This window comes from Uloborus diversus, chromosome 4 (assembly GCF_026930045.1).
Source record: "Uloborus diversus isolate 005 chromosome 4, Udiv.v.3.1, whole genome shotgun sequence".
Taxonomy (NCBI): domain Eukaryota; kingdom Metazoa; phylum Arthropoda; class Arachnida; order Araneae; family Uloboridae; genus Uloborus; species Uloborus diversus.
Window position 1 is genome coordinate 100,106,071 of NC_072734.1, and position 19,462 is coordinate 100,125,532.

Consider the following 19,462-nt stretch of genomic DNA (forward strand, 5'->3'; position numbering starts at 1 on the left):
CATACAATTAAAATCACGAGAAATACGCAGACGACAATCTATTACGATTTATCTTTCTTATTGTTGCATTAATAAAGCTATTTTTATTCGCAAAAAAAAAAAAAAAAAAATCAACACCTCTTGGAGCGATTGGAGTCAAAATTGAACCAAAGCCTGTTTACGTATGGATTCACATATATTCCAAATTTCAACCAGAACGTAGCATTACTTCTTGAGATAGGGCACTCACAATGGAAAAAAAGAACGGGCGATTGCGCTACCCCCTTTTTAGTTAGCTGTTGACACCAAAATAAAATCAGCTCTCCCTATTGGAAAAAAAACTGATACCCGTTCGTTATTTCTTGAGATACAGCAGTCACAATTGACGACAAAAAAGTTCTATAGCTCAACCCCCGTTTGAGTTATTGACACCAAAATTGAATCAGCACCTGTTCCTGTTAATACCAACATATGGACCAAATTTTGTTTGATTCCGCCAGTTACTTCCTGAGGAATAGCAAGCACGCGTAACTCGAAAAACGTCCCTTTGCTCCACCCCCCTTGGAGGAATTCGCGCCAAAAACTAATGGGCACAAGTTCACATAGGGGCACATATGTGTACTAAATTTCGTTCGATTTCATGCGGTAGTTTTTGTTGTAGAGCGGCCACAAAAAACTGGTCACACACAGACGTGACACACATACACACACACACACACATACACACACACATACACACACACACACACACACACACACAGACAGACATTTTCCAAAAATGGTCGAAATGGACTCAGCACACCTCAAAACGTTCGAATCCGTCAAAATTCGAAATTCGAAAATTTGCACGAATCCAATACTTTCTTCTATATATTAGATATAGAAGAAAGTAAAAATCACTATGTTTGCTCCATAATTATTTCCTAATTATGTATTTTTTTAATTTTTACTTTCTTCTATATCTAATATATAGAAGAAAGTATTGTATTCGTGCAAATTTTCGATTTTCGAATTTTGACGGATTCGAACGTTTTGAGGTGTGCTGAGTCCATTTCGACAATTTTTGGAAAATGTCTGTCTGTCTGTGTGTATGTGTGTGTGTGTATGTGTGTGTGTGTGTACGTGTGTATGTGTATGTGTGTGTGTGTATGTGTGTCAAGTCTGTGTGTGACCAGTTTTTTGTGGCCGCTCTACAGCAAAAACTACTGCATGAAATCGAACGAAATTTGGTACATGTGAACTTGTGCCCATTGGTTTTTGGCGTGAATTCCTCCAAGGGGGGTGGAGCAATGGGACGTTTTTTGAGTTACGCGTGCTTGCTATTCCTCAGGAAGTAACTAGCGGAATCAAACAAAATTTGGTCCATATGTTGCCAGTAACAGGAACAGGTGCTGATTCAATTTTGGTGTCAATAACTCAAACGGGGGTAGAGCTATAGAACGTTTTTTGTCGTCAATTGTGACTGCTGTATCTCAAGAAATAATGAACGGAATGAAAGAAAAATTTATCGGCAAGTAGCCCTTAGTGGGTATAAGAACTGATTTTATTTTGGTGTCAACAGCTAAAAAGGGGGTAGCGCAATCGCCCATTCTTTTTTTCGAATGTGAGTGCCCTATCTCACGAAGTAATACTACGTTCTGGTTGAAATTTGGAATATATGTTAATCCATATGTAAACAGGCTTTGGTTGAATTTTGACGCCAATCGCTCCAAGAGGTGTTGATTTTTTTTTCGAACAAAAATAGCTTTATTAATACAACAATAAGAAAGATAAATCGTAATAGATTGTCGTCTGCGTATTTCTCGTGATTTTAATTGTATGGAAATGATAGGAAATATCTCAATGATTTAAAATTTTTAACTGTTGCCATCTTATGTTTGTTAACAAATAAAATATTTGTAATTAATTCAAGCAAGGCTTTTAAAATAACTTTCAATTTTCGCTCTTTGCTTTGCTTTTGCAATAATTCAGACATTGGGATGGTCGTCAAGTTTTTGCATGTGTAATTTTGTTTTTGTTGGGAATATTGCTTCCTCGTTAAGCATGGGGAGAGATCAGAAAAAAAGAAAAATATAGAAGAAAGTTTCGTGATGGCCACAACATACTAGTTATTTCTTAGTATCACAAGATTTGTGAAATGTAAAATACTGCACGGTATATTGCGATGCATAGATAAGAGAGTTCAAACTGCATTCAAAAGTAGCTTCCAAACAATCACACCGGAATTACTGAACATTGAGATCTGTACGGTGTACTCAACTTGCTCCGTGAAATAAAAAGTTGAAAACTGATATTATAACCTTGCCACCGGAGTGCAGTTTGGCAATTGGACATTGAGATGTGTACATTGTAGCCAACTTGTTCTGTGAAATAAAAAGTTGAATACTGATATTATAGCCTTGCCAACAGGGTGTAGCTTGGCAATCGGACATTGAGATGTATATAGTGTAGCCAACTCGTTCTGTGAAGTAAAAAGTGGAAAACTTATATTGTAACCTTACCAACAGAGTGTGGCTTGTTCTTACTCTACTTGCTTTCTAGTTTCTTTTAAAGGCAGACATACTAATGAAGCACACACACACTTCGTTTTAAAATTACCTTAAATGGCTGTATATCAGTTTTAAAATTCACGTTTCCAAGTAAGAGTCATTGAATGACTTTTGATATTCAAATTGCGTGCAGTAACAATCATTGTTTTAAAAATCAAGGCAGCCACTTTTTGATGAGAGTCTAAGGTGAACGGTTATGCTAATTTCACACAGATAGCAACAGCAAAAGAAATCTAGCTGTTGATGCATGTTTAATACACGGAAATTTCTTTCAGTGATGAGTCTTCCAGGGTTTTGCTATTCTATAACGCATCATAGTGCCATAAGTAAGCAGCGTCTGCTGGGTGAAAGTAACTTTTAATGATTAAACAAACAATAGCCAATCAGTAAGCGATTGCCAACATGAAAGCGTGTTAACTTATCTAAATTAACGAATTACGGAAACTGAAAATGTCCATGAAAGTGTTGTTGCTGTTGCTGTCTGTGTGAAATCAGCATTACTGTAACATCGATCACCACGATTCATTGTTCTTACAGGAGATCTTGAGTTAAAAATGACTAATAGGGTAAATTTGGCACTTTCCTCGCTAACGCATTTCAATCATCTCTTTTATAGCTGTTTTCTTTTGTTGGAGTGTCATAGAAAAATACGTCTTTGTTGTTGTTTGTCTGAAGACAGTTCTTCAAAATGCGAAGAATCGTTTCTAGCCTGCGATCCAATGCAAGCAGATGCTTTTCGAGTAGAATTGGCCTAAGTGGGTCCTTCGATAATGAGCATCTCATGATGTCCGACAACTTTACCGGGCTGAGGTGTAATTCCAGCAACGTTTGGAATGTTTGGAAGCGAATAAAGCAGCACTGGTAAAGGGGAGCCAAAATGGACGTCTCATCGTGCTTGGACTTTCCGAATCTAAAGAAAGAAAAATTTCAAGATATTTTTTTTTTTGGATCAAGAGGAAAAGTAAGGTAAATAATAAAGATTTTGCATCCATCTTACAAAAATGTTTAACTAAGGGTGATCCAAAGCCTAAAATTGCAATGTATCTTCCTTACCAGGAGACCACACGAATACTATAATAATGAAAAAAACTTAAATAGTTACACTATTAAAACTGCGGGTTGTACATGGCACCTTTTAGGGTGAAATGTTGTAGCACCAATGGTACTTTCGTAAGGGTGCCAATTGACTCCTTACGACACCCCTATGTAACCCTTAAAGGTGCCATTTGGCTCACATTATAGCATCCTCTGGCACCTCTAAGGGTTTTCTTTTGGCTTCCTCTGGTACCCTTAAGTGTGCTACAGAGACCTAAACAGCACCCTTATGGGAGTGCTGATAGTTCTGCAACGTTTCGCTTTTATAGGTGCCATATATCAACCTGCAGTTTTCAACAGTGTAACAATCGAAGTAACATATTGAAATCTTTTCTTTGACTCATAATTATTTGCCCTCGTCTCCCTGTTATAAAAGTATGAGGTCTTAAGGTTCACCATTTTTTTAATAAAGCTGTCAAATTTAAGAACTTTGCGAAAGGTGGAGGGCACCACACTACTTCTGCATGTGGCAAGACACCCTTCTGCAAAGCATGCGCAAAAAGCACCGAAACTCAATAAATTTGTGACTTTTTAAGACCCCATATTTCGTTAAAGGGGACACGATGGCAAATAATTTATGCGTCCAAAAACTGCTTTTTCTATTATTGTTGTCGGTTTTCCATGGGGAGGCGCTTCGCCCCGCCTTCTCGAACGCAGATTTCAATTTTACGCGAGGGTGATCGGTAACCATATTCTCGTGTTTGTAAAGGAAACAACCATAACTTTGGCGTACATTTTAATGTGCAAAAAATCAGTGTCCTTTACATCACTTGCTTCACTTGTCTGTAGCTGCTTTCGTTATTCCTACATTTTAAAAACTGCTGCTTTTGCGACAAAATGCTATGATCCGAATATGCCTTCAGTCGAAAACAGTGAAATAGAATCATGGGATACGACGTGACGAAGGCAGAGTCAAGTGCCTTCTCGTGGAAAACTTATTTATATTTTTTTCACTATCGCACTATCGGAAGACAAATAGAATCCATCTCCCCCAGTTTTAGACGTTCTTCCTGCTCAGTCGGACAGGTTACATGCAAGTAATACAGATAGTTTTCACAAATCTCTTCCAACACTTTCGGTATTTTGAGAAATTTTAAGGCACAGAAAGCAAACATGAAATTTTGCAGATAGCATAATGATGCGTTAGGTGCGAAAAAAAAAGAAGAAGAAAAAAACTTGAAAGTTTGTGTTATGAGGAATAAGGGATAGCGGCTGTATCATCAAATGACAAACGGTGTTGCAGAAAATTCACGAAGCAGTAAATAGTGGGAGAGCATTAGTTTTTATGTTATTTAATTTGAACTTAGATATATGATATGATTACATTAAAGATAAGAGTAAAATACATATTCCGCCTCAGCGGCCAAGCACAACACCTTCCTCATCTCAGAGGAGAAAACCAACTGACCCCGGAGGGTCAAAGTTCAGTCGCGAGGGGTCGCAAGGGATGTGGCAGCGCCCTCTAAGCGAACGCGTACAAACATCCTCCCCCGCGATGAACTACAGTTCATAAAATTAATATTCCATGCTTCTCACCTATTTTTTTTTTTTTTCACGTAATGCACAATTTTACATTACTCACATAAAGGTACTTCCCCCCCTTTTTTTTTTAACTTCTAAATTTAAACTTTGCATATCAAACTTTATAAATTTCAACAATTTAAAACTAAATTATGAGAAATCATACACATCAAATGAAATGTCAAAATTCCAGCTCAGCAGACAATAATTAACATTATAATAACACACATTAACTCTAGACTAAACATATGAGAATCTTAATCATTAACTTTGACATAAAACATTGCGAATAGAATGAGAACAAAATGATAAACAATTCTAAAAGCATACATGAAAAAACAAACTAAATAAAACATTTAAAAAGGATACAATAATAGTGACAGTTCTTCCCTCTATTATTTTTTTTTTTAGTCCGATGTGGGTAAGACGGCAAGTTTGGAGATTGGTCTCTTAAGTTCACCTAAAGCTGTTTTAACTTTCACTACCCGCACTAATTCATCCGATCCTGGGAACAAATCAACAATCCTACCCAAACGCCACTTTAATGGTGGTGTGTTATCTTCCTTAATTATAACTAAATCATTAATTTTCAAGTTTGGTTGAGTTCTAGTCCATTTTGAACGTCCTTGCAACTGGCAAAGATAGTCCTTATGCCAACGTTTCCAGAAACTTTGAAAAAGTTGTTGCGTTAACTTCCACCTGTTTGTATAACTCAGTCTCTCGTCAGTGAAAGAATGTCCATATGATGGAGTTAACACTAAATAGTAAAAATCAAATAAAAAATCATTCGTCATCGTCATTTCGTCATCATCATCCTCAACAACTTTTGGCTCTAACTTCATTTTCTTGGCAGCAGGTTTTTTAGTCTTTTTATTCCCTTTTGGAGATTTTTTCTTGGAAGCAGATGCATACACAACGAAAACTTTTTGCCCCTCTATCGTGAGGTTTTGATTGGCTTCAAAGTATTGGGCAGCAAGCTGTTCAGTGGCATAGTAAGCATGAGCAGTCCTAAAATTAGAATCAAAATTCAATGATATCTGATATGCGTTTTTGAACAGTTTAGCGACATCCGCAATTCCCATATTAAGTTGCAGGGAGGTAATGTAAAGTCTTTTCAAATTTCTATTTTTCGCAAAAGATATGGTGTCTACACCTTTTGCTTGTTGTTTGCTCTTTTCTCCGGCGTAGTCTATCGTCAAGGGAGCATTGCGTAGCCTTTTCTTCTGTAAAATGCTGTGATTTTCTTCCGCCTTTGCTTCGGAAGCGACAACAAGGAATCCAAACTTCTTGTTCCTGCCCTTCTTCACTCGGCCAGAAGGAAGAATAACATCTACAATATCTGTTGACAATACCTTCAATTCCTCAGCAGTTGTATCCAATGGAAGATTGCCAATGAAAAGGCTTCTTAAATCTCGTTCTCGTCTTTGATCAATGTTAGTTTTCACACTTTTCATTATTTGCTCTGAATACTGTGAGGTTGCGGACTTTTCTTTTTTAGGAGATTTCTGTTCTTTTTTTTGAGATTTTTGTGGACTTCGTTGTTGAGTCGCCTCCTTCACTGGTGTTTTGTTCGCCTCATTTGGCGTCTTTTCATTTTTGTTGGGAGTTTTCACGGGAGTTTTATTCTGCAAACTTTTATTTTTGACATTGTCATCGTCTTCTTCCAATTTATTTTTTAACCCCAAAAAACGCCTTCTAGCTACGGAGAAATTATCCTTTAGACCAATATTGTCCATTTTCCACTGAAGTTTCGTGACGTATCTTTCCTTCGAATATTTCAAAGATTCTCTAAATGACTCTATAATTTCCGAATCACCTTTTCTTTTTATGGACAATTTTTCATTTTCGTCCATTATGCCGATCGACTCTAACTTCGAAAACGATTGCAAGTCAAAATCGGTTTTTCCTTCTATAGTAACATGAAGAGCATTGTGCTGGGTTTGAGTGGAACAACCGTCAACTTGTCCCACCACAGTTAAACCGAATATCGTTGGACACACAAAAAGGCTTTCGCTGGATCTTCATCACCCCCGGCAATTGTAGCTTCCAAAAATAGTCAGCGCCAAGCAGCACATTCACGTTTCTGAGAGAGGGGTCCATCGAATCTGACAGGGACCAGCCTCGGCTGGTCATTAGGGTGTCCCGTCCATATATGAGAAAAAAAAAATTTTGAGCTACACTATCACAAGAGATGTCAAAATTTGCGAAATTTTTCACAGATTACGAAAAAGGTAAAAAAAATGGAATTGCGTGTCATCTTGAGGGCTCTACCGCTCTTTGAAGTTTTGCATATTTTAGATTTTTGACAGACCTAAACGATATGATTTAAAAAATACAAAAATAAAGTTTAGAAAGCATTTTATTTAAGAAACTAATGAAACAAAGCACAAGAAAACAAAATAAACAAACTACAGTTTATAAATAATGACAAAAGTTTAGAATTTAAACTTAATTTTGTGTCCAAAATTTGGCATTTCTGCGCGAGATTGCAACCTGGTTCTAACGAAGCCATCTCTAGAAGTAGCGTTAGTAACACTTTGTGAAGCCTGTGTTATTAGTTTAACACATCTTTCCACAGATTGTGAGTGGCAAGGAAAGTCAACGATTTCCAAGCTATTATCTTTTGCCACAATTTGAAGGTTATCGTTAGAAATATGTCGAAGAACTGGTGGTGCTGTAACCTGACACTCTTGCCAGACAATTATTTCCGTATAATCTTTAGCAGAGAAGTTAATTTTTGGTGTTTTAAATATTCTGCGTTTAGTGCTACTTTCAGCCTCTCTAGCTTTTTTTATTCTTCGTAATGCTAACTCCCGAATGTGCTCCCTATCATCAAACAACATACTGACCAGCAGGTTTTCTGGGTGCGCCAAAAAAGCATTTCTTTCGATAACAGAATACACAACAGATTTCAAGTTTTCGGGTAAAAATCGAGAGTACACAATCATTTGAAAAAGATGTTTGGCTGCTTCCTTAAAAGATGACTTTTGCTTGATTAAGAACCAAACTGGAGCATACACTTTAACCACGTAGTTAACTAGCAATCGCAAATTTTCTGTTGGATTAAGAGTACTTACATAAAGTCTGAGTATACGATTAGCAGAAGTAAGCCATCTCGAGTGGGCCCTTTTTCCAGGTTGGCGATTTGCCAGCTCAGGACTACAGAAACCAGTTGATACAGCTTGACAAATCTCATAAAGATATTTTTGATCCGTGCTTAGTTCATCAACCACATTTTTCGGCAAATTAGGCAAATTACCATGCACCGCGCAAAAAGACAATGTCATTTTATTTTCACAACCAGCTAACTGTTTTCCAATAGGTCCGGAATATTCTATAGGACCCAAAGTGCAACCATCTAAGGTCAAGAATAAATGACGAAGGGGTAATTCGTTGGCATGAAGCATACACACACACCATTGCAATGGTCTTTCCAAATACTCCTCTAAATATTGAATCACGCCACCCTTCCAACCGGTGTTTATTGCAGTTCCGTCACATCCAACGCAAATCACGTCTTCTAAATTCAAGCATTGACCTTCTAATAGAGCTGTAATCGAAGTTAGAATTGCCTTTGCAGTGCCACGACTTGGCGTTGTGTGTCCCAAATAAATTGATCCGGGTTCTGCTAAAATTGAGATGTGCTCTTCTAAAATTTCTTTGCGATAGTAACGAGCTCCTATTTTCTCATTTATCAGAGTCTTGTCTTTACGTCCATCAAAGTAAATGCTTTTTATAACAATACTTCCAATATCTTTGGAAGCTTCTTTCCGAGCTTTAGCTACAGCTCTGTGGATTTTGTTTTTATCAGCAACTAGAGTTAAATCTTCTTTTGAAACCAAGCCGACATCAGCTAAAACTGCAGAAGCAACAGCAGCAGCAGATCGCGTCGACAAACCGTATCTATCACAGACCTTAGCAACTGTTGGCAAGATCAGTGTATTCCTATTTGTCGTTGAAGTTGATGGTGTCCCTGTAGAGGCCATATTCGTCTCTGTTATGGTATACGTTTCTGGAGAAAATTCACGCATCGAATCGTCATCAAAATTTGCTGAGACAGAATCGTTATTTTCAGTAGAAGACTTTTTTGCTGCCCTTTCAAGTTTTCTCTGCTGTTGTTTCATTAATCTAGCTGTTTCTTTCTTATCGACACCTCTTATCACCATTTTCCTGTCATTTCTTTGATCCAACAAGAAACTTCTCTCATTGATGGGAACTTTTTTAGGTTTTAAACACGAACAAGACTCAAATACAGGGCACTTACAAGCCGCAACGTCGAAGAGCTTCTCAGATGACTCTAAAAAGCACTTCAGTTTATTTTCAAAACTATCACTTCGTTTGCTTCTGGGGTATTGTTTGAAATTGACGTACTTTTCGAAATAGAATTTTAATAATTGAATTACTTGTTCCTTAGTTACGACTGGAATTGAAGCTTTTGTCCAAATACTGTTGATTTTTTCAGAAACAATTGTATATATACCTGAACTGGAAGGGTCCTTTCCATTATGCATACATTTCTGTTCGCTCCTGACAAATAAAATAAATTTTATGACGTCTTTTACAGTAGGTAGCTGCCGATCATCAAGTTCCTTGTAGGGTCCCAGTATAGCACAAGTAGTATCACTACGTCTCGAACTCATTACTTAAAACTAACAGAATCGGCATATAACACTAAGAATTGCAACTGTACTTTTATAGCATTAAAATTATTTTGGCTACGAAGAAAACACCCGTGAGTCAAGCCAAGAAAGCCCTCGAAACAAGTAAAAGGAATTAGCAAGTTGAAACCAAACAAAGTCGAAGTCGTCAGTAACATATTGTTGCATGCAAATCGAGACGCAGCGCCAAGCTTCGTGGACGATTCTACTGCGGAAATGGGGGTTATTCCCATATAGGCATTAACAGTAGTAATCACCATATGTTTTTTTTTTCCTGTTCGTGTTGATATTACGAATCACGATCTTTTTATTTCAGCTGTCGAGCTTTTATTTCACAGTAAATTTATAACTTTATTCGCAGTACTTCTTTTTCAGTTGCCATTAAAATGACAATTTTTCAAAACTTTGACGATCGGTAGAGCCCTGAAGATATAGTTTTATTCTATTTTTTAAATTATTTTTGTAATTTACGATCGATTTCGCAAATTTTGAGAGGTCTTGCATTAAGAAAAACGGAAAAAAAAATTTTCGGGACACCCTACTGGTCATAAATCCAGTGACGTCTTCTGCCTCAAGCGGCGACAAAACAGAGGTCCCTGATATGACATCAGTTCCTAGAACTTCCACCGTAATGCTTTGTTGGGGGTTCGCGTTGTTGACTAACTTCATTCTAAAGACATCGCATATTTCTTCGCTACCTAAACTATTTCCGAAAGAATAGATTTTCAGCTTTTCCTTCCGAATGGAGCGTAATTTTAGCTCATCCGCAAAACGTTTAGTAATAAAACTTTTTTCACTTCCGCAATCAAGTAAAATGCGTGTTAGTTTTGATCGAAAACTTGACGTAGCGTTAACTATACATGTTTGTAGCAGAACTCTTTTCTGAGAAACATTACACTGTGAAGTAGACACAAGAGTTTGATTTTCCGAAGTATTTACTAACACAGGGTTTATTGTTGTGCTGCAGAACAATTTGTCATGGTCAGTACTTTCACAAATTTCGCAGGGCTGTATCTTCGAACGGCACGCCGAAGCTATGTGCGAATTTCTAAAGCATTTGAAGCATCGAGATTCTTTCCTTATCTTTCGCCTTTTCTGTTCATCCGTAAAATTCAAGCATTGTGAAGTCGGATGGCTATCAGAGTTGCAAAAAATGCAAAAGATTTTTACTGCAGCGTTAAACGACGAAATATTTTTAGTTCTACTGTTTCTACTTTTATAAGTATTGTACTGAGGGTTCGCGATTTCCCTCGTTTTAATATTTTCTTCTCCTTTGATTAACTTGGCGGTTTCCCGACACTCCACTTCATTTTTGATAAAATCTATTAATTCTGTAACTTCAAAATTTTCCTTAGAGGCTCGCTTTCTGTGGAATAGGGAAGTATCAACCTATCAAATATTCCAATTTTAACTATTGCACATTGTTGACAGGCTTACAAAACACAAAAATTCACCATGGCCGGATTTTTAAAACCAACGATTGATTTTTTATGAATTTTTTAAAGAGCGATGCGCAAAAAAGAGGTGTGGCCTAAAACGTCAGCAACTGACGTCATTTCCCTGTTCCGATCAGAGCTCCATTTCCATGCCGTGTTGCGCCTACCAGGAGGTGAATAGCACTGTCGTTTTCAGCCTTTTTAAAGCCTTTAACCAGCATTTTTTCCATCATGGAGCTAGGATTCACGAAAGGTCAATCCAATAACCTTCCTCAAGTAAAGTCATTCATGGTGTTTGACTTTTTTCGAAAGGACGAGAGATTTAATGTCCTAGAAGTACGGGGAGTGAAACAACAAAGTTTCACCATTGTTAGTCTTTAAAATTGTACGTACATATCCGTCTATATTTGCAGTTCATATTATTCGCATTAGTTTTCCTTATCAAGATTGATCATTTCCATTTGTGTGTCGATGGTTTTTTTTATCTGAATATATAAATTACAATGTAAGAGCGCTATTCCAGTTCTTACTTGGAGGCTTTTAATGAGGCGCGCATTTTGTAACAACCCTACTGCAAGTGATTCCAGTACTAAGTTTTAGAGTAGTTTTTGCATGAAAATTTTTCGCTTTGTTGGCAATAAAAGTTGATCTGCTTTTTTTTTGTGGAAAATTGTTTTAAATCAATACATGTTAATTATCCTTGAGTTTTTGTGCAACTTAGCAAAAAAAGGAAAAATATATTTTTTTGCTCTTTTGATAAAAATAATAAATTTGAAAATGGTGTTCATTTCATAAAATAAGTACCTTTTTGCATGTGAGAAAGGTCTTGTATATATAGAAACGCTTCTGGTGATAAACTGAAAATGTATTTTTAAATTATCAATTTGTAATAGTTAAAATTTGAAGATAGTTTGAATGTTAAAAAGAAAGTATTAATAGTTTTTGCACTGTTATTAAAATGGAAATAGTAATGCATCTATTACTTTCTATTTAAGTTTATTGTGCAGGGTTTAAATTCCTTTGTTTACTTGCATTTTTTAAAAAATATCTCATATGCTTATTAAACATTTATTTACGAACAGTTGTGAACATATATTTCAAACTGTATTTCTCACTTGACATAGTTTTTAATTAAAATGCAGTGCAAATTTTCATTTTCAAATTTTAATTAATAAACACACTTGAAAACACTTCTTTCGAAGATCCTGCTGGGACGGAACAATAACAAATCGCTTGTGAGGAGTTTTTTTAGATGTAGATACGCATCCAGGAACGAAGCAATACTTGTAATTGATTCTACTAGCCATGACAAAGAAAATCAAATTAAAAACAATCGCAGAATGCATTAAACCCTACAGACAGCAAAGGATTTTCACTAGCCTTTTATGCGCGCTGCTGTTAGAAGGCTCTTGTTTTCCCGCGCCTTCCCCCAAAGATCGCCAAGCACTTCTTTGTCCTAGCCAACCCCGCCGCCTCGCAGCGCGGCAGTGACGTCAGTCAAAGGACTTACAAGCAAATGACGTCACTCGCGCGTGAACTTTAAAAAATTATTTTAAAAAAAAGTATTAGTCGTATCGTAAAATTTTTTTTGCAGATGATGTCCATGTATGTTACTCTATCATGTAAAAATAAAATTAGAAAATCGAATACTTCCCTATTCTAGAGTCAAATCCTCGGGCAATAATTTCAGTACAATAGGGTTCAATAGGTGGCCATAACTGCCACTTGCAACATTTAAAGAATCTAGATTTCTAATATTGATTAGTAACTGATCGTAAAGATTTCGGAGCCCTAGGATGTTTGAGGAGCTTCTGACTGGCTCCAAATTCAAAAGTTTGTTCATGTGGCTGTTAATTATTAAGTCTTTTCTACCATAACGGTCTTTCAATATATTTATGCAAGCATCGTAATTGCTTTCATTCAAAGCAAACCCGGAAACACAATTGAATGCAGGGCCAGACAAAAGAGTCTTCAAGTAGCTGAACTTTTCTAATTTGTTTAACGTTGGATTTAAATGTATAGCGCTTTCATAAACGTTGAAAAATTCCAGCCACAAACATGTGTCACCATTAAACTTTTCTATGTTTAACTTCGGTAATTTTATATTTGTATGAGTAGTCGTGTTCGAACTAACACTACTCGCAGAGCTACTTTCATTTACAGAATTTACATTATTTCCATGTCTACGAATACAGTTCTTAATTTTAAATTTATACGAAAGAATTCTATCGTTATATTCCTCACATGATATGAGTTCCTCCTCATAGTCCTTCTCCACAACAATTAGAGCATCAATTTCTGCGTCTAGATCTTTAAGAGTGTTACCTTTGTCTTCCAGTAACTGGTAAAGCTCATTCAACTGGTCAATTTCATTCAAATTGGGATCTTGTTTAATTAAAGGCTCAACCTTTGATATAATGCGTGAGACTCCAGCTCTAACTGAAGCACGTTTTTTTTATATTTTTTCTAAATTATTCATTTTGAATAGAAATTGATGCTTTTCATGCAGATAACTTGAAATCTCTCACCTGCACTCTTTTATAGCATTCCTTACTTAAATCCTGTATCCGGGTAATCGGCACCATGCAGAAAATTCACGAAGCAGTAAATAGTGGGAGAGCATTAGTTTTTATGTTATTTAATTTGAACTTAGATATATGATATGATTACATTAAAGATAAGAGTAAAATACATATTCCGCCTCAGCGGCCAAGCACAACACCTTCCTCATCTCAGAGGAGAAAACCAACTGACCCCGGAGGGTCAAAGTTCAGTCGCGAGGGGTCGCAAGGGATGTGGCAGCGCCCTCTAAGCGAACGCGTACAAACAGGTGTCCGTTCACACAGCGTTGAAAATAAATCAGTTTTGATGTAATTCAACATGGTATAATGGCTTCTCATCCTCTTAGTGTCCCAAACTAACCATCAGCAACTTTAATCTCTTGAAAATGGGGGGGGGGGGGGAATCAAAGAATGAGGTCGTTTCCAAAATTTTAAATGTATTTTTTTTTTCTGAAAGAGCATGCTTAAAAACATAGGTTCTGACCATTTTTCAAATAATTGGTTTCGTTTATAATTTAAAAAAATTACTTAAATCGGCGAGCTTTCATTGTTTATGTTTCTGTCCGATGACACCACAAATGATGAAATGCCATTCTGTGTTGCCATTCACTGTGCAAAATATTTAATTCACGTCTTTACCCACGTGTATTGGCAACGATATGGTTGATAGCTAGCGTTGAGTGCAATTTTAATTCGCTCCTTGATTATCATAACGTGGAAACGCAGAAGAAAGATGCGCCAAAATGCATCATTTGTGACGTTATCAAGACCACGCCTTGTTTGAAAAATCGAACATTTAAAAAAATTAATTAAAAATGAACTGTTTGGAAAATGAAAGTATTTTCTGGGTCCATGTTTTTTTTTTTTTTTTTTTTTTTTTGCTTATTTTATCAATTTTAGTGACTGCTTTTGACCTACTTTTGACTGAAGGAAACAACGCCATTATAGTTGATAGAAAAGAAAAAGCGTAAGAGGAAACTGCGTCAGTACAGGAAATTTTAATTTTCCTTTTCACGCGTTTAGTTTTATACTCTCTATTTGCTATTGCGTTATTTTCGGATAAATAGTGGAACGCAATCCGGGCATTTAGCGAATGATGGCTGCACCTAGAATAAAAACACTTTCAACATCACCGTGAAATTATTTCCCACAGTAACTCAGTACAAAGAATTATCTGCGTAACGCATAGCTATTCAGGTAGACATCATCATTATAATGGGGTCGTTTCCGAAGTTTTAAAAAGCATTTTTTTCTGAAAGAACATGCTTAAAAACAACTTAGGATTTGACCATTCTAAAAATACTTTTGAAAAAGTTTAATATTTTTTAAAAATTATTTTAATCGGTGCGCAGATTCGATTTCATTTTTTACGCTTCTGCACATGACATCACACGTGATTAAATGCCATATACTCATGCCATTACTGCAGAGTGCAATATTTAGTTTGCTTCTTTACTCGCGTGTACTGGCAACAATATGGTTGATAGTAAGCGTACAGCGCAATATTTAATTCGCTTCTGAATTATCATAACGGGGAAACGCGGTAGACAGCAAGCGTCAGCATTCAGCGCGCAAAAGTTCATCACTTGTGACGTCATAAAAACAAGGCCTTATTTGAAAAATCGGACATTTAAAAAAATTAATTTAAATTTAAACGTTTTGAAAATAAAAGTTTTTTCTATCTCCATGTTATTTATTTTGCTCATTCTATCAACTTCAGTGACTAAAAGTAGTACTTTTGACTGATGAAAAAAACCCCATTGCGCAAGTGGAAGCTATTTAGAGCTACGTTTGTTCTTCACACTTGCCAAAAATATAACTGTCTTTCTCCTCACAGAATGAAGTTTCATTACTAGGATTAGAAAATTAAGAATTCATTCAACAACCATTTTGTGAAAAATATTTAGTACAGAAGTTTTAATTCTTCGCGAAAGATTTTTCACAATCGAACACCTTATGTTTTCGTTACTACAGCAGAACGTCATTTATCCGGCCCCCGTTTATTCGGATTTCTGGTTTATCTGGATCAAATTTGTTGAGTTAAAAAAATTATAATCAATTCAATTATAATTCTAAATAATGATAGCAAGAACGTGATTACAAATGCGCCAAATATTCGTTCTTTATTTTCATTAAATGTACAACTCTGCTTAGGTCGCGCAATAAATTATAGTAATCATATGAACAACATGGCGTATTTGGAGCGTCAGTCCAACACCACTGCAGCTGAACTATAAATAATAAAGTGTTTGCAGGTAGCAATCTATATAATTTTGTTCCAAAGCATCGTTTTTCGCTGTAATAAAAGATGAGTCTGCGAATTTAAGAATGTGTTTTGTTTATTACCCATATTCCTGGATTATCCGGATTTTCGTTTATCTGGATTGCCTTTGGTCCCAGTTAGTCCGAATAAACGAGGTTGTACTGTACTTATTTACTTTTTTCCCCTTCAAAGGAAGAAAAATACATATGTCACGCAATAATAACGATTAAATGTTTTGTTTAACTTTTTTTTTTTCAAATTTAATTACGCGTTAAAGCTATGTAATTTACAGCTAAATAATTTATGCATTTAATCTTTCGTCTTTTTAATATGCAGAAGTATACGAGCAAAAATCCTCAAAAATGATTACTTTTACTGAATAACAGCTATTTTGATTTTTGAATAAATTGTTAATCGGAAATGGTGCACAAATCATCAAATGGTTCTACCCATCCTCATATACTCATATATAATAGCCAAAATCACTGATCGAGTAACGCTGACGTCATCAACAATGAAATTCGTGCCATAGCATGATAATTTGATAATATTTTTGGTAATTTTTGACATGCACAGGAATGCTTTTTTTTTGCAAGGCTGAACTAGATCCGGTAACTTAACTGTTTTACTGGAAAGACTCATTTTACGAGAATGAAAATACGAAATAGTGGTCAGCAATTTATGTTTTACCGGAGTTTAGGGTTAATTCACTGGAGTTAGGGTCAAATTTCAACTATTAAAATATCACCACACAGGCAATGGCTTCGGTCAAATGTAGAAGCAATTTTCAGTCAAATTAAGAAACGGTAATGCTTTATTATTTATTACAATAACTTTAGAATGAATATTGTGTATTCAATGGAATTTTAAATTGTTGTGTTCCGAAATAAACAATTGACAAACTAATTACGAAATGAATCCCCTCGTTTCTGCATATTTTAACTAGTATATGAAATGATGAAATCATTAGTTATGTGTTATCCCTTTGAAATTAACTTTATAATTTCAATCCTATAGAAAAAATATGTTTGATTTTATCAATATTTGAAAATTCTTTCTTTAGTTCTAAGTAATTGTTTTGATTACTTAACAAAATAATTGCTTCTTACCCTCTGCCATGGTCAAGATGAACTATGAAGCTGTCATTTCCAAACGTTCTGAATGTTTCATAATGGTGGCGGTCCATATTGCCTGTAAAAAAAACTAGGACAATCGTATGGAATATTTGAACAAAAAATTAAGCGTCAAAAAGCAAGTTTTTTTAAATTTTTTTTTCTAATAAATGTGTTATTTTTGGTCGTGTTTTATATTTTAATCGACACTCTTTCATTGAGTAGATCGGTTGGAGTACTAGTAGCTGTTAAAAAAGACTAGCAGAAAATATTTTCCTGAAATTAGGGAAAGGTATGTAAAATTGCAAATTCTCACTCAACATTTCTAGGAGAAACCCTTTTGAACTATTACAGTGCTGGCCAAATTATTAGACTAAAGAGTTTTCTTTTTTTGTTTTTTGTACACTATTTGTACTAAAATACTATTTATTTTACTGTTAAAGTACAGTACATACTGTACACTGATTATTACGTTATTTTAGCATAATTTAATATTTGCAGGTGGTAGCACTGTCTGCTTTGTTTATGTTCTTTGTCTATCTACCTACCAGGAACATAACCTCAATCAGCTTAAACCGTTCACTAGTTCTTTTTATTAGTGTGTTCTGTTACATTTAAAGTTAGTTTTAGTAATTAGTGAGTATGTGTATGTGAGTATATATAATAGTGAGTATAAACAATTTTTTACCTCCTTTTTTAAAAAGTTAAGAAATGGTATAAACCTTGTGAAAAGTTTGCCAAAAAGACTTAAAATGCTCATCAAGAACAAGGGAATGCATACATAAATATTAGATAATTATTTTAATGTTCGTTAATGTGTCTATAGTTATGTAATCAATAAAGAATTTGCTTTTAAAACAGTCTTAGTCTAATAATTTGGCCAGCACTGTAATTGCAGTAAACTATAAGAAAATTGCTATGTAACCTCAGCACTTACGTAATTTAAGACAGGCATTTTGAAAATTCAGATAAGGGCTTAGCCTTAAATATTTAATTTATATTTATACACAGAGGTGTTCCTATACGGCATACCCCATAAATGTCGTATACTCGCAAACAATTTTTAGATACATAGCGCATACCCTCAAGCTTCAGAAATTTTGTATTATGACAGATTTTGCACATAATCGCATACACATATTGTACGTAATGGATTACGGGGAGTATACCTTCAGAAAAATTGATGGGAACATCACTGATTGTAAATGCTAATACTGTTTTTAAATATTTTTTAATATTTAATTTATTATTTTAAAGTATGAAATACATTTTTCTTTTACTTGCAACTAAAATATATTTCATTTTTAACTTAATAATTATTTTCATAACTTTATTTTACATTTAAATTTTTATTTTTTGATGCAATTGTATTTTGTGTATTTGTCTTTGTTTTTTTTACTATAAATTCTAAAGCGAGCAACTATTTTTTGTTTCTTTTTTTCAAGATTTATGACAAACATGCAATTTACCGACAGCAAGGTTATCCCATCCAGAGACTGTAGTTTCGTCCTTGTTTAGGACTCATCAGTCTGGAATAGTTAATAACTGAGCCAGAGACAAATGTCATCTCATTGAAGCCGAGAGTGCCAATAAACTGCGATTGTAGGTTAAGTAAATTTATCTCACCGGCAAGAATCCGCAGACGTGGTGCGGTTCAACTCTCAAATTGAAAGCAAAGCTGACGAAACTGCATCTCTGGCGGATCATCGAGCTGTCGGAATATTGCATGTAATTTTGCCTTAACCCTGGATTAGGGGCTGTAATTTACTACTCAATTAGTGACATACTTCGATGCTTATTCATATTCGCTCTCGGTAGGAATAAACTTTTCAAAATTAACTTTAAACTTCATGCAGTACAAGTAGAATGAAAGGGGCAGATCTATAATGATAATCTAATTGGAGGAGGGTTCTTTTCGTTCCATATGTGCGAACAGTCTTAATACATAATCAAGTTTTAAGCTACATGCTGGTAGTTCTGTTAACAAGATGTACACTAAAGCCACTGACACCCCGATTATTTCTGAACGCCAAGAGCGATTGCGATTGTTATAATAAAAGTTCGATCTAGGTACAGTAAGGTTGCCATGCGCTACACAATGAAGCCGCTTTCAGCACCACCTAGTGGCAAACTTCGGAGCCCGCGTTACTATCTCAAAACTGTAGAAGATAACAGCTTGACCACGAAAAGATGGCAGAGAAGCGGAAACATCATTTGGATCATTTGTAATAGGTTGTTTTTGTTATATATTTTAATAGTTTTGGACAGAAGATCAGCGAGATCGCGCC

General features: G+C 35.4%; 1 protein-coding gene across 2 annotated transcripts in view; it reads right to left on the minus strand.

Moving 5' to 3' along the window:
- Positions 1 to 2,568: 2,568 nt before the first annotated feature.
- LOC129219851 (extracellular serine/threonine protein CG31145-like) overlaps positions 2,569 to 19,462 on the minus strand; it is a 39,243-nt gene continuing 22,349 nt past the window's right edge. For both annotated transcript variants that reach the window (XM_054854162.1, XM_054854161.1), the window contains 2 exons: positions 17,172 to 17,253; positions 2,569 to 3,438 (listed from right to left, as the gene is read on the minus strand). In XM_054854162.1, the coding sequence (XP_054710137.1) occupies positions 3,126 to 3,438; positions 17,172 to 17,253 (395 nt within the window). In that variant the 3' untranslated portion in view covers positions 2,569 to 3,125. The remainder of the gene's footprint in view (positions 3,439 to 17,171; positions 17,254 to 19,462) is intronic.